General features: G+C 58.2%; 2 protein-coding genes across 8 annotated transcripts in view; one reads left to right on the top strand and one right to left on the bottom strand.

Annotated features, from left to right (window-relative positions):
• The window catches only part of LIMS2 (LIM zinc finger domain containing 2), a 38,096-nt gene that overhangs the window by 1,249 nt on the left and 23,114 nt on the right, over positions 1-13,733 (bottom strand). For all 7 annotated transcript variants that reach the window (XM_004779687.3, XM_004779691.3, XM_004779692.3 and 4 more), the window contains 6 exons: positions 13,451-13,571; positions 3,172-3,321; positions 2,366-2,516; positions 1,276-1,368; positions 681-729; positions 466-541 (listed from right to left, as the gene is read on the bottom strand). In XM_004779687.3, coding sequence (XP_004779744.1) covers positions 466-541; positions 681-729; positions 1,276-1,368; positions 2,366-2,516; positions 3,172-3,321; positions 13,451-13,571 — 640 coding nt within the window. The remainder of the gene's footprint in view (positions 1-465; positions 542-680; positions 730-1,275; positions 1,369-2,365; positions 2,517-3,171; positions 3,322-13,450; positions 13,572-13,733) is intronic.
• GPR17 (G protein-coupled receptor 17) lies at positions 6,664-13,451 on the top strand. Its single transcript, XM_004779684.3, has 2 exons — positions 6,664-6,939; positions 9,723-13,451. The coding sequence occupies exon 2, from the start codon at positions 9,755-9,757 to the stop codon at positions 10,772-10,774; it is 1,020 nt and encodes a 339-aa protein (XP_004779741.1). The 5' UTR covers positions 6,664-6,939; positions 9,723-9,754; the 3' UTR covers positions 10,775-13,451.

The following is a 13,733-nucleotide window of genomic DNA, read 5'->3' as shown; positions in this document are numbered from 1 at the left end:
CGGAACCATCCACGACTCCCTACTGTCCTCAGCAACCTGGACTCCCCTTCACCTCACAGCTCCAGCCCTTCTGTACCTCCTGTGGTTCATGGAGGAGCCAGCGGTCTGACTCCTTTGCTTTTGAACATGCTGTTCCCTGAGTTGAAATGCCCTTCCCTCCTCAGAGCCCTGTGTCTTTGCTGGTGTGTTGGAGGCTCATATCGCTCATATCGCTCCCCCTCCCACCCTGCCCAAGGGGCCCCTCAATCTGCCTCCATAGGCTGGGGTTGCCCCTTGCTGGCACTGCACCCCCAGGGCCTGAACCCAGCAGACATCCAGGGAAAGCCTGATGAAGAAACCAGGGGAAGTGCTCTCAAATCAGAGCCCCCACGACAGGCTCCAGGAGGAGGCCGATGCTGGGCAGGTCCAGCAGGTCCCACTCCGCCAACCCTGCCCTGGCACTCCCCAGAGGCCGGCACCACTTACTTCAGGGTTAGCTTGCTGTTGCAGGTGGAACAGGAGAAGCAATTCACGCACCATGCCTTGTTGAGGGCCGACACCACTGTGGGGGCAGGGGCAAGCAGGCTGAGCAGGCCCAGGCTGGCCCAGGACCAGCTGGGCCTGCAGCTGCAGGACCAACATGCCAGAGGGAGAGCAGGCACGTGCAGCGGGGAGGGGGCAAAGGGACAGAGGAGCCTTACCATCACCCTCAATCACATGGCTGCAGTTATAGCAGACGTCCCCAAAGAGCTGTGAAGAGAGCAGGTGTCAAACTTGTGGCAGGCAGTCATGCCCCAGCTCGGGGCCAAGGCTGACACCTGGCCCCCATCCCACCCCAAACAGCGGCTCTCAGGCATCCTCCCAAGACTCCTGGGCCCTTCCTGCCAGGGTGGCCCCGTTGCTCCTGCTGGTGTCCATGAGAAGGCTGGGCCAGGGCCGTACCCCCAACTTCTGGACCACAGCCACTGGGCAGCTCTGCCAGACTGGCAGGAGGGAGAAGGATGGCAGCACAGGTCACCCCCATGAGCCCAGGACCTCACAGAGCCCTCTCATTCACTTCCCATGGCAGGTCTGGGTCCGTGTCTCAAATGACACTGAGCACACAGCCCAGCCTCCACACCCACCATGGGCTCTGGAGGGGCTGCCCTGGTCCTCTCCTGCCCAGATGGGTGCATGCAGCGCTCCGGGCGCTCACACCGCATCACCTCCCTGAGGGCTCCCCACAGCCCCACAGCTGCTGTCCACACCTGGGCCTCCGCAGGCCCCGCCCATCCACCCTCTGCTCCCGGGCCCTACCTGGTTGTAGTGGGTCTCACAGTAGGCCAGACCCTTCTTCTCATAGTGCCGGTGCCCTAGGAACGGCTTCTCACACTTGGCGCAGACGAAGTGCTGAGAGGACAGGGGGAAGTCAGGGCAGCTTAAGGTTGGAGCAGCCACCCTGGGAGACAGGGGCCCATGGGATGGAGTGTCTCAGTGGGCTCCCCACTGGGCAGTGGGATTGATATCACCATGGACCTCCCATGAGTGAGCAGGCCCCACTCTTTCCCCAGTGCACAGTGACACGCATTGCCATCCTCTCCAGGTCTGCCCCCCAGGCCACCAAACTCCGCCCAAGTTGTCAGGCATTGGTGAGGTGCCTGGGGCGTGGTGGGACCTCCCCACGGGGGCTCCTCTGTTATACGCAGGGTGCTTCCCTGAAAGACCGCATGTGTCTGTCTCCCGTGGGCATCCCCTGCAGGCCCCGGGTCATTGAGCAGCATCTTCCAGTTCCTGTGGTGTGTGGGGATTTGCCCTCCTCACAGAGGGCTGGGGACCAGGGCAGGGCCTGCATCAGAACCTTCCAAAGAGGCCACCCAAGACAGCTACTGGGACACAGACCTAGCCAGGGCATCAGGGAACAGAAGCCTCCCTTCCAGCTAGATTCTGTAAGACTGTGAGAGCCCGCAGGGTAGAGGTGAATGATCCAGGTGACCCAGGCAGAACACCCCAGGAGCTAAGCCAGCAGGTGTGCCCAGCTTCCATGTCTCTATGCGGCCGGACACAGCCAGTTTTGCCAACCATAACCCCACAGGGTGTCTTGAGCAGACTTTCCCTGAGGTTCTCTCTGGCCTTTGGAATCCTCTAGAAGACCAAGAGGGGGAGGAAAGTAGGTGGGCGCAGCTGCCTGACTGTGGTCTGGGCACTCAGGTCTCCTGTGTCCCAGGGTAGGCCAGGCATGAGGAGGGGCAGCATCAAGGAAGAGGGTCCCTGCTGGGAGCAAGTCCCACGGCTTTGGGGTGGGAGCAAGTCCCACGGCTTTGGGGTGGGAGCATGGAAGGGCTGCAGGGCCAGACTCCACATATAACAGTGAGCCTGGGGCACCCCCCAACCTCCTGGACTTGCTCACCTCCACGTGCCACTGCTTGCCCAGCGCGTTGACCACACGGCCCTCGATGGGCCGACGACAGGCTCCACAGATGGGGACACCCATCTTGTCATGGCACGGCAGGCAGTAGAGCTCGCCCTTCAGCTCTCGTGCTTCTGCAGTCAGCTCCTTCCTGGGAGACAGAGCAGAGCCGCAGGTGACATCGCTGCCCCGCTGCAGGGCCCGCCCTGGCACTGGTGGGTCCCACTAGCCCCTCCAGCCCCAGGGAACAGCTTCCGGAGAGGACCCACTCTGGTCCAAAACAGTGCCCAGGGCGGGAAGCTCTTTGATCTCTGGTCTCTTCAGGGACTTCCTGTGCCCCAGACAGGCCCCAGGGCACAAGATTCCCGCACAAGCCTTGCAGAAGGCAGTCTGTGTTGTGCATTGTTGGGCCCTCTGAGAAGCAGATCTGTTCTCGGCCCCTCCGCACCAGACTGTGTGTCTGGGGCAGGAACGAGGGAGTCCCCCGCAGCTTCTTTCCTTTCTCCTCCCCTCTCCAACACCAGCACCAACCCCTCATCCTTGCCCTGGCCCTCTAAGCCTTTGATTCCTTCCTCCCAGCTTCCAGGGGCCCAGCCCTCCCTCACCCTGTGTCCAGCGGGACTTCATGCAAGGGGCTCCCTGAATGGGGGCCAGGAGGGAGCCGTTTCCTGCAGCGATGCCCTCTATGTCTGCCCCTTACCTTCCTCTCCGACTGGTCCACCCCTCCTGTCCCCTCACTGCCCTGGGTGGGGGTCCCGCCCACCTCACCACCTGTCCCTGGCACAGGAACTCCACTGTGGACGTACCCGCAGTGGGTGCAGCTGAAGTGGTCCGGGTGGTACGCATCATTCTTGAACATAAGGGGCTGCTCATCTATGACCAGATGGCACCGCTGACAGACATACTTTCCCAGACCCTTGGCCTTCTCCTGGTTGTGGCAAGGCCGGCACAGGTGCCTGTGGGAAGTGAGGCAAGTGTTAAGGGCCGACTGCCCACTTCCCCTCTCCTCCCCACATAGCATGGTTCACCTCCTGGGAGAAGAGGCCCCTGGGCTCCTGCCTGCAGCTTTAACAGTACCCATAAGCCTCAAGAGGCTCAGCCAGTGGTCCAGAAAGGCAAGCTATCTAATCCTGCAGCCATGAAGGCTACAGCCGTGCCCTCACCAAAAAGGACTCTGGCACGAGAAAACAAAAATACACCAGAATGTTGGTGTTTGCTGACTTTGGATGATAGAGCAAATGTGATAGTTTTCTTCTCCCCACTTTTTTTGAGCCTAGGACATTGTATAGAATAGAATAGACATTTCATTGCCATTTGCTGCAGATATAATTTTATTTTCAAATATCTTTGAACGTGGGTGTGTAACTGAATTGTGACTGTTAGCTTGAAAACCCTGCTGTGCTCAGCAGAAGAACACGGAGGGCCAGGTCCATCTGGCCTGCACAACCCCTTCCTTTGGGGTCTGTCAGACAAAGAGGGACCCGTACTTCTACAGGCTTTCTGTCTCCAAAGACAAGCACAGCTGTGTCAGACAGAGGCCCCCAAATCCAGGAACTATCATTACAGAGTCTTTTTTGTAAAGAACTCAGAGTAATTTCTGATGCTACTCCTTGCATTGGGCAACAGCTGTGATCTCTACTGAGAGAGAAATCAACATGGTTTCTGTTTCCTTGTGCCTCAAAGGTGGCGGGAATTTAGATTCAGGGTCCCCAAGCAAAGATGTACAAAGGTCCCAATCCATTACTCCCCTCCCCCACCTGCCGCCCCAGTCTATAAGCCTTCTTGATACATCCGGGCCCTCCCTTCCTGTCTTCGCAGGCATCCATCCACAGGGAGGTTTTCTACCCCTCAGCAGCCTCCACAGGGACCTGACACCCACAGTCAACCTCTTTTACGGGCAGATCAAGGACTCTAGTTAAGAGATTAACTCTCAGACTCAGGATCCTCCAACCAGGTGTGATGGGCAGATCCTAGATGCCAGGAAGGCCAACTGACTATCCATGGCCTTGACCCCAATGTCTGCCACCTCACTGGGGTCTGGACTCCCTGCAGCACAACACTGCTGTCTGCTTGCCTTGTTTGTGTTTTATCTCCCTAGTGGGTGGGAAGGCCAAGGGGCCCAAATGAGTGCCCGGTAGCCACTTGTTAAACTGCTGACAGGCTCCAGGCTGTGCCCAATCAGGTTAGCAGCTCAGGCTGAGTCTCCAGTACATGAGTGAATGAATGATTGTAGAAGAGAGGAAGGGAGAGACAGTCAGTGGGTACCATGTCCCATGACAGTACAGCCAGACCAGTACTGGAAGCCGGCCCCCTCACCGGGGGCCCGATTCCACCTACCCATGGGATACAAATGTGGCCTGTCGCTGCAGTCTTCATCTCCCTGACTAAGGTTTTGCCCCCTCGGTCCCCAGATCCCTGTCCCCACCTCCTCCCCCAGACCCCCAGACCCGCTGCCACAGCAGGTCTGAGCAGAGATGCTCCCCCAGCCACCAGACTACCGTGGCTCACGCTCTCCACACCACACCTGCCACCAGCTTGTGCCTCTATCACAGGCACAGCATTTATGCCCTATGACCCCACTCCCAATTTTGGTAACTACTATTAGCGTTATGACATCACTCAAGCCATACGGAATAACTTCTGTTCCAAAGCTATAGAAATTAGCCCAACCCCCCACAATTCCGCTGCAACAATCGATGCCCTCACAGCTAATCACCCAACAACAGAAGAAGCCAGACACTCGCGTCAAATGGATGTGAGCTAGTACTTCCGGACCTCCACGTGAGGCAGTGCAGGGGAGGGGCCAGGCCCTGGTCATTGACTCCCATCCGAGACCAAACTGAGGAGCCCAAGGCCCCACAAGGAACCCTGGCTGGGAAACATCTTTTTTTTTTTTTTTAAGATTTTATTTATTTATTTGAGAGAGGGAGAAGGAGAGGGAGAAGTAGGTTTCCCACTAAGCAGGGAGCCTAATGCGGGGCTCAATCCCAGGACCTTGAGATCATGACCTGAGCCAAAGCCAGACGCTTAACTGACTGAGCCACCCAGGCACACAGGGAAACATCTTTCCAACAGACTAGATCCCCGTACCAGATCTAAGGACAATCTGCAGAATATTTTTCTAGGTAGAATGAAGATGGAACCTAAGAATTCAAGCATCAAGGTGCAAAAGAAAAACCAGAATGAACCAAAACATTAACCCGCACAAATCGTAAGTTTTGGAGTGGCATGTACTTGGTTCAAATCCCGGCTCTGCTACTTCCTGGCAAGTGACTTCACCTCTCTGAGCCCGTTTTCCCATCTGTAAAATGGGCAGCAATCCCGACTGCATGGGACTGTGTGAAAAACCAATTTAAGATAGTACACATGGTAGTTACTCCCCAATGATAGCTAAGTACATTTTTTGGTTAAAAAATTTTTTGGTTAAAAATGTACAGGTCGGGCTCAGGTCATGATCTCAGGGTCCTGGGATTGAGTCCCACATGGGGCTCTCTGCTCAGCAGGGAGCCCGCTTCCCTCTCTCTCTGCCTGCCTCTCTGCCTACTTGTGATCTCTCTCTCTCTCTGTCAAATAAATAAATACATAAATAAATAAATCTTTAAAAAAAAAAAAAAGGTACATGTCTTTTGAAGTTAGGCATGCTGATTTGGTTCCCCATGTTACCGGATACATCATTTGGGGGAAGACGGAGACAAACGAGCTTTACTTGTTCGGTGTCAGGAGCAGCCACTGCCCACACCCTGACCCCCCCACCCCAGCCTCAGGGATCAGGAAGAGACCTGGGGATTCCTAGGCAGTGGACCACTGTGGCCCTCCTCACAGGCCTCCTGACCAGAGGAGGAGCCCGCACAGGTAAGGGCCAGGCCTCGCAGGCTGAGCCGCGTCCCACGGGCACAGACAGCGCCCCATTATGAGGCGAATTGCAGCTGTGCCCTGCTCAAGATAAAGGCCATGATTTATTCCCCACGTTCGAACGGAGCCTAATTATACGGGGCAAGACACAAGGACCCTACAGCAAGTGTCCTGAAAGAATCCCCTCAGCCTCCCACCCTCCCCATTCACAAGACCCCTTCTACTGTCCCCCAGCAGGCTTGGGAGCCCAGGCCCGTTGCCATGGCGGCCAGCCCCTCCCTGGCCCCCACTGGTAGGAAATTATCCTGTGCTGAAACGTCCTCTTGTCTCTGTCCGTCCCAGCCAGTCCCCCCCCCACCCCGCCCAGCCCGCGCCCACTCCACAGCTTCGAACATAGTCACACACTCAGCCTCTGTGATGCTTAGTGGCCAAGCTGGTCAGCGGAGGGGGGCGGGGTGACTACAGGCTGGGACACACTGGAATATTCACGACCCAGTGGCAGCAGAGATAGCCGTAGGAGTGGCCCACCACACAAGGAACCCCTCGGAATGAAGCGGCCTTTCAGGGCCAAGAGGGGCTGCAGTCTCCCCTCCTCTCCTTAAATAGCCAGCCTTCCACCACAGCGGCACGGAGCCCACTGCCAGCACCCCCCAGCCACTGGCCGAAGCCCACCTGCCACCCCGTAGCCCTCCTGCCTTTGCACCTGGACCCAGCTGTGAGAGGTAAGGACCAGAGTCCGGTACGGGCAGGCAGGGGGTTCGGGAGCCAAGCAGTGGCAAACTCAGAGCTCGGGCAGGGATGGGCAGTATCTCTGTCCCTGAGACACTCTCTGGGATAATAGCATGACCTATTTATCAAAGGCTGCCCTGGTCTGAATCACAGTGGTCCGTCTAGGTGGTACTCCCATTGCACTGTCAGGTACACAGAGAGGGCAAGTGCTTTGTGCACAGCATTGCAACTGCGATGACAGTCAGCTGGAATCAGCACCCATGCTCTCCTCCACTAGCCTACCGTAGCACAGGGAGCAGCCGGAAGGAGAAGTAGGGAAGAAGAGGTCTCAGGCCATGCGAGGAAACAGCCATGCCCACCTACCACAGCCACCTTGGGCCCCTTCCTAAGGCCACGTCTGCCCACTCCTCCCCTTCATAGAGGCCCAAGACCTTTCCCCTGAAGTTTGGCTTTCCCATAGTCCCAGAGCCCCAGAGCCCCCGATGTCCAGGCCCAGGCACGCTCCACGTGCCCACACCACCCTGTTTTGAGCAGCACCACAGGGGGAGCCAGCGGCGGCAGGCAGAAGCTTGCAGGTCTGGGGTATGCAGAGAGGGGCCCATTTCAGACCACGCTGCAAAAATCAGTATCAAGAATCCCAAAATGGGAGAGCTACAGAAACCTCAACAAACCAGAAACAAGCCTAAAAGCATTCTAAAATTGAGTCTAAATCCCAGATAGAGCACCATGCATGTGGCGTTCGGCGCTAGTGGGAAGCTGAGGGCAGAGGGCAGGAGGCCAACAGCCAGGGGCTGACACGGCCACCACCAGTGCAGCCAGGCAGGCCCCACAATTGATGTAAGGCTCTGCTATCTCCATCTTGAAACTCCTACTTTTTAAACAAGGGGCCCTACGTTTTCATTTTGCACTGGGTGCCAAAAATTACATTACCAGTCCTGGGGCCAGACTCCAAGGAGGTGCCCCTGAGCCTCGGGGACAATTCCAGCACGAGCCCTGAGGCCGAGCCACAGTCCCAGCTCTGGCACCCGGTACCCAGCCACCCACAGAGGCAAGGCAGTGTTCTGGGAGGTGCTGGGTGTCCCTGCTAGGTGTCCCTGAGCTTACTTCCAAATCAAGGGCCACTGTCTCTGGCCAAATGACCTGGGTCAAGTCAGCCGACTTTAAGCCTTGACTTCTTAATCCCTAATCTATAAAAGGAGACTACCAATGCCTGCCTCCTAGGAGTGGTGGAGTGGATAGCCAGTACCCATGAGCAGCCCTCAGGGAGGGGCTGGGTGACAACTGCCCTGAGGGGCAGAGTCCAGGTGTGAGGGGCAGCCCAGAGCAGAGCAAACCCAGCCCCGGGTTCCATACCACCCTTCCCTTGCTTGGACCCATCCCCTCTCCCAGCAGCCAGGGCTTCCCTGGCAACAACCCCTCAGATCACATGCACTTGGAAACAGCAGGAAAATAATTTCTCTGTATTGGATCTCGGGCATCCTGACCCACTCTGGAGCAGAGGAGATCATTTGGGAAGTTCCTGGGTCCCTTCAATACTAGGGAAGTAACCCCCTTTACTTGAGGATGGTTATAGGCCAGAGGCTCTCTGCCACTCCCCCACATTGTCCCTGGCTCTCTCCTGCTCAGGCAACCAACCCTTCCATGTATATGCTGTCGGGGGTGGCGGGGTCCCTGCAGGACCTAAGTGGTGGTTGATGAAGCCTGATGGGGAGGGTCAAGCCGCTGCCCAGCCTGACAGCCCAGCACACCCACAGTCTCAACCACCTGCCCTGCTCTGTCCACTAAAGGCGGGTGTGCCGGGCCCCCCCCACACGTGTCTGCTCTTCAGCCATGCCCAGCCTCCTCCTCCTCGAGGGGCTGCTGTGCTGACAGAGCTGCCACCAGACCTCCTGAGGGAAGAAAAGCCAGGGGACGCTTGCAGAGAACTTGCTCTGGCTCCCCGAGCGCTCAGTACAGAGCCAGGCTCAGCCAGGACAACAGCCCTGACCATGCCATGGCCACAGCCAGTGCTCCTCCTCCAGCAGCTGGGTTGCAGCTTCCCTCCCACAAGCCCCTCTCCTGACCCTCTGCATGGCAGTCACACAGGTAGGCCTTTCAGGGGAGCCCCAGAATCTGCCCTGCAAGAGAGGGTCTGCCAGGCATCCACCCCCCCTGCAGACACTGCCCAGGCAAGTCATGATCTCAGGGTCCCGGGATCAAGTCCTGCATTGGGCTCCGAGCTCAGCAGTGTGGGTGCTTGAGGGCTTTCTTCCTCTGCCCCTCCCCCCACTTGGGCTCTCTCTCCTCTCTCAAATAGTAAATCAATCTGGAAGGAAGTAAGGGAGGGAGGGATGGAAGGGGCGATCTACCCATGCCCATCGGGACTGGAGCTCAAAGGCCCCTTGCACCACCCCCTAGCATTCAAAGAAGGCATACCTGGGGAGCATGGCAGAAAATGTGGGGCCTTCCCTCCACCTCAGAGCCCAGACAGATGGGATTCACTCCCCACTGTCCCCATGGTCTGAGAGAGTGGACTTATGGGACAACACCCAGGGGGACCCAGGCTCCTGTGCATCTGGCAGGGATGCAGTGGCCAGTGGGAAGGCGGCCCCAGCAGCAGGCTAGCAAGCTCTAGGCCCTGACTTTGTTTTTGCTTTTTGCTGAGCTTCAGAAAGCCTCTGATACTTACCCACCCCAGATGAACACAGGGACTGCTGTCAGTAGTCCCCAAGGCGATGACAAACTAAGACGCTTCACAGGTCACAGGCTCTGCAACCTGTCTGCTTGTTCCCTCCAGGCTTGTCCCCTGGCTCTGCTTCTGGCTGAAGCATGAATGGCCTGGAGGTGGCTTCCCCAGGTCTGACCACCAACTCCTCCCTGGTCATCTCAGAACAATGTGGCCAGGAGACGCCACTGGAGAACGTCCTCTTCGCCTCCTTCTACCTCCTGGATTTCATCCTGGCTTTTGTTGGCAATGCCCTGGCCCTGTGGCTTTTCGTCAGGGACCACAAGTCAGGCACCCCCGCCAACGTATTCTTGATGCATCTGGCTGTGGCCGACTTGTCCTGTGTGCTGGTCCTGCCCACCCGCCTCGTCTACCACTTCTCTGGGAACCACTGGCCGTTTGGGGAAATCCCATGCCGACTCACCGGCTTCCTCTTCTACCTCAACATGTACGCCAGCATCTACTTCCTCACTTGCATCAGTGCTGACCGCTTCCTGGCCATCGTACACCCCGTCAAGTCCCTCAAGCTCCGCAGGCCCCTGTACGCACACCTGGCCTGCGCCTTCCTCTGGGTAGTGGTGGCCGTAGCCATGGCCCCGCTGCTGGTGAGCCCGCAGACCGTGCAGACCAACCACACAGTCATCTGCCTGCAGCTGTACCGGGAGAAGGCCTCCCAGCACGCCCTTGTGTCCCTGGCCGTGGCCTTCACCTTCCCGTTTGTCACCACGGTCACCTGCTACCTGCTGATCATCCGCAGCCTGCGGCAGGGCCCTCGTGTGGAGAAGCGCCTCAAGAACAAGGCGGTCCGCATGATCGCCGTGGTGCTCGCCATATTCCTGGTCTGCTTTGTGCCCTACCACGTGCACCGCTCCGTCTACGTGCTGCGCTACCACGGGGGCGGGACCTCATGTGCCACCCAGCGCGTCCTGGCCCTGGGAAACCGCGTCACCTCCTGCCTCACCAGCCTCAATGGGGCGCTGGACCCAGTCATGTACTTCTTTGTGGCTGAGAAGTTCCGCGATGCCCTGTGCAACCTGGTCTGTGGCAAAAGGCTCTCCGGCCCGCCCCCCAGCTTTGAAGGGAAAACCAATGAGAGCTCACTGAGTGCCAGGTCAGAGCTGTGAGCCCTTGGACGCCAGCCCTGGCCCCCAGTGCCACAGACTGTCCTCAGAAGGACCTCCCCACTCCACCCCAGGATGCACACCACCAGACTCATGAAGGAGAAGCCCAGTCTCTCCAAGGGTGGAACTCAGCACCCAGTAACTGGTTCTGTCTTATCTCATGTACAAATCCCTAAAAGAGGACACCCCTCCATGGGACCAATCAGCCACCCACCCCCTGCAGAGACTGTGCTGGCCCTGCTCACTTACAGTTACTGGATACTCAGTGACTTCACCCCATGGCAGGGGGGGCAAGGGGGCCAGAGGAACAGTTCCCAAACAATGAGTGTCTTTCTTCCCCAAGGGCTGCTTGCTAGACTCCCAACCTCCTTCCCACCACGAAAAACACACAGCAGCAGAGCTCTGCAGAAAGAACCCCAGACGGCAGCTGCAAATGACTGGAGAGAAGGGGAATGTGGGAATCCTGATGGAGGGAAGGGAGTATGGGTTTCCCAGGTGGCACCTTTGCCAGATGACCCCTGAGTTCAGGGGACATGGACGGTAACTTGTAACTGAGTGTTGTACGTACATTTCAGGTTGGCCAGCAAATGACATCCAACAAGCACGGCCTTTGGGCTCCTCATCTCAGCGCTGGGTCCTTGCTCACTGCGCAAGGCCTGACAATCCCCACAGCTTCTCGGTAGCCTGATCCCTCCTGAGTCAGCCGAGCAGCCGGCAGGGGTGGACAGACTGGGGAGCCGGGCTTTGTCCTCGTCTCAGGACACCTCCAGCAGGGAGCCCACGCCTGGCATGGGACCCTGTGTCCCACTAACCAAGACCAGCAGCGATGTGCTTTGCCTCCTGAGAGGCTCTCCCTGCCACGGTGGGTCCCAGGTCTCCTTTTGTACCTGATCACACTGATTGTAAACATAACTGTACTTTTAGATTCTGAAGGTTATTGTGTTCAGTTGACATAACTCCCTTCCCAGAACTTCTCCCTCCCACCCAAGAGTGGCAAAGCCGAGGTGAAGACTGGAGAGGCCAGGCAGCACGTGCTTTTGCCTCTGGATCAGACAGCCCCCGCAGCCTGCCCCACGTGCACACTCACACTCTGCACCACAGGCCTCAGAGGGCGGCCCCGGGCAAGGAGGGTCTCTGCGGGGTGGCCACACTTTCTTCATAGCAGCACCTTACTTCAGAGCGCCTCCAGCCTCTCCCGGGTTTTCCCAGCCTCTCCTGCCACAGGCAGCTCCATGTGAGCTGGAGCTCAGGAGAGAGGACTCGCTCGGGCCCACACCTGGCGGGCAACCCCTGATCGGCACAGGATCGCCAGGACACCACCTGCCCTCCACAGCCCCTCCTGTAGACAACGACAGGGGACCATGCCCGGTGGCCCACAGACACCAAGACCGACACCAGGCAACACGCAGCAGGAGAATGGGAGAGATCACTGCAGGCTGCACCCAGAGCAGATAGTTGGTGCAGTGGCAGAGAACAGAGAGGCAACAAGGGAGGAGAGGGAGGGGGACTCTCAGCTAGGGTGGGCGACCACCTTCACTGCGTGAGAAGACCTGCTGGTCAGCAGAGGAGAGACCAGGGTTTGGTTGGGGCCTGTTGACTTTGGGATGCCCAGTGGGCACCAAGTGGTTGAGAACCCGAGGGAAAGGTCTGGAGTGGAGGTGGACATCTGAGTCATCCAGCGCATGCATGCCAGTCGGGGTTCTGGGACTTTGGACAGAGACGAGGCCCAGGTGCTGAGCCGCCAGCAAGCAAACATGGAGAGACAGGTGGAGGGAGGTCAGAAGAGGAGAGGACCCAGCACAGCCACAAAGCAGGAGGAAACTATGAGAACACAGGATCCTGGGTGCCTGGAGAGGAGGCATTTCAACAAGAAGAAAAAGCCGCCGTGAAGCCTGCTGAGAGGTCAAGAGAGGACCGTGGTGACCCGTGGGTCTGGCAATGAGGAGGGAGGTCATGGGGATGGACCTGACTGGCAGTGGGGGGCACATGAGAGGAGCCAGCAAGGGCACTGGAACATGCCGCAGATGGCCACAATGGGAGGACAGCTCTGGGAGAAGCAGCGCAGACTGCAGCGGAGAGCTCCACTGGAGAAGGAGGAGCAGGGACAGGGCCTCCATGGGGCACTGTGACTGAGGCCTGGGCAGCACCAGGGCAGGGAGCAGGAGAGCCTTCCCCTCGGGAAAGTGGTGGGGAGGTCCTCACTCTAGGAGGGTGGAGGGGAAAGAGACAGTGCAGGGAGAAAAGAGCCAGTCCTCCAGGAAGAAGGGAACTCAGTCTACAAAGGAAACTTAGCACAGAGTGCCAGAGTCAGTTCGGGCCCCCTGGCTGAGTGATTTCTTTCCAGGAGCATTTAGCCAGGGGCACAGGGAAGGAGGCAGGCAGCTCCGCTCAGCAGCAAGGGCTGGCCAGACAACAGTGATGACCCAAAGCTCTTTATCCATCTACTGCCTCTGATGGCCCCTGCTCCGGCCAGCTACCTCCTCACTGCCTGCTGTCAGCCTGCTTCTGGGAGCACGCCCAGGCCTGAGGCAGTCACCCCGTACTCTCTCTGGCCCAGCCCTCACCTATAAACCAGGGGTCTCTCAGCTGCCTTGCAGATGGGCCCAGGCCTTGCAGGGAGGCACTAAACAGTGCATTTGGTGAGGGTCCACCTCCTAGACAGGATCCGGCCCACCTCACCTGCCTGCGTTCTTCACGAAGCCCAGGTCAGCCAGCTCCACGTCACATAGCTCACAGCGGAAGCACCCCGGGTGCCAGTTGTTATTCATGGCCTTGATGACACGGCCAATGATGAACTCACCTGGAAGACATGGGTCCCAGCTCACTGAGGCAGGCACGTGCCCCCCTCCCAGGCCCCTCCAAAGCCCTGCCCACACTGGCACTTGCCTGAGCTCAGCCTGATCCCAGGGATCCCCTCCCAGAGCTTGGGGAGGTGATGCCTCCAGAGAGCTGGTGCTCAGAG

Source organism: Mustela putorius, unplaced genomic scaffold, assembly GCF_011764305.1.
Source record: "Mustela putorius furo isolate JIRA1106 unplaced genomic scaffold, ASM1176430v1.1 tig00537338_pilon_pilon_pilon, whole genome shotgun sequence".
Taxonomy (NCBI): Eukaryota; Metazoa; Chordata; class Mammalia; order Carnivora; family Mustelidae; genus Mustela; species Mustela putorius.
Note: the sequence above shows the minus strand (reverse complement) of the source record. Positions and strands in the feature narration are given on the sequence as shown.

What these genes read in the sequence shown, in the direction of transcription:
- GPR17 (XM_004779684.3), top strand. Translation starts at nt 9,755, where the DNA reads ATGAATGGCCTGGAGGTGGCTTCCCCAGGTCTGACCACCAACTCCTCC.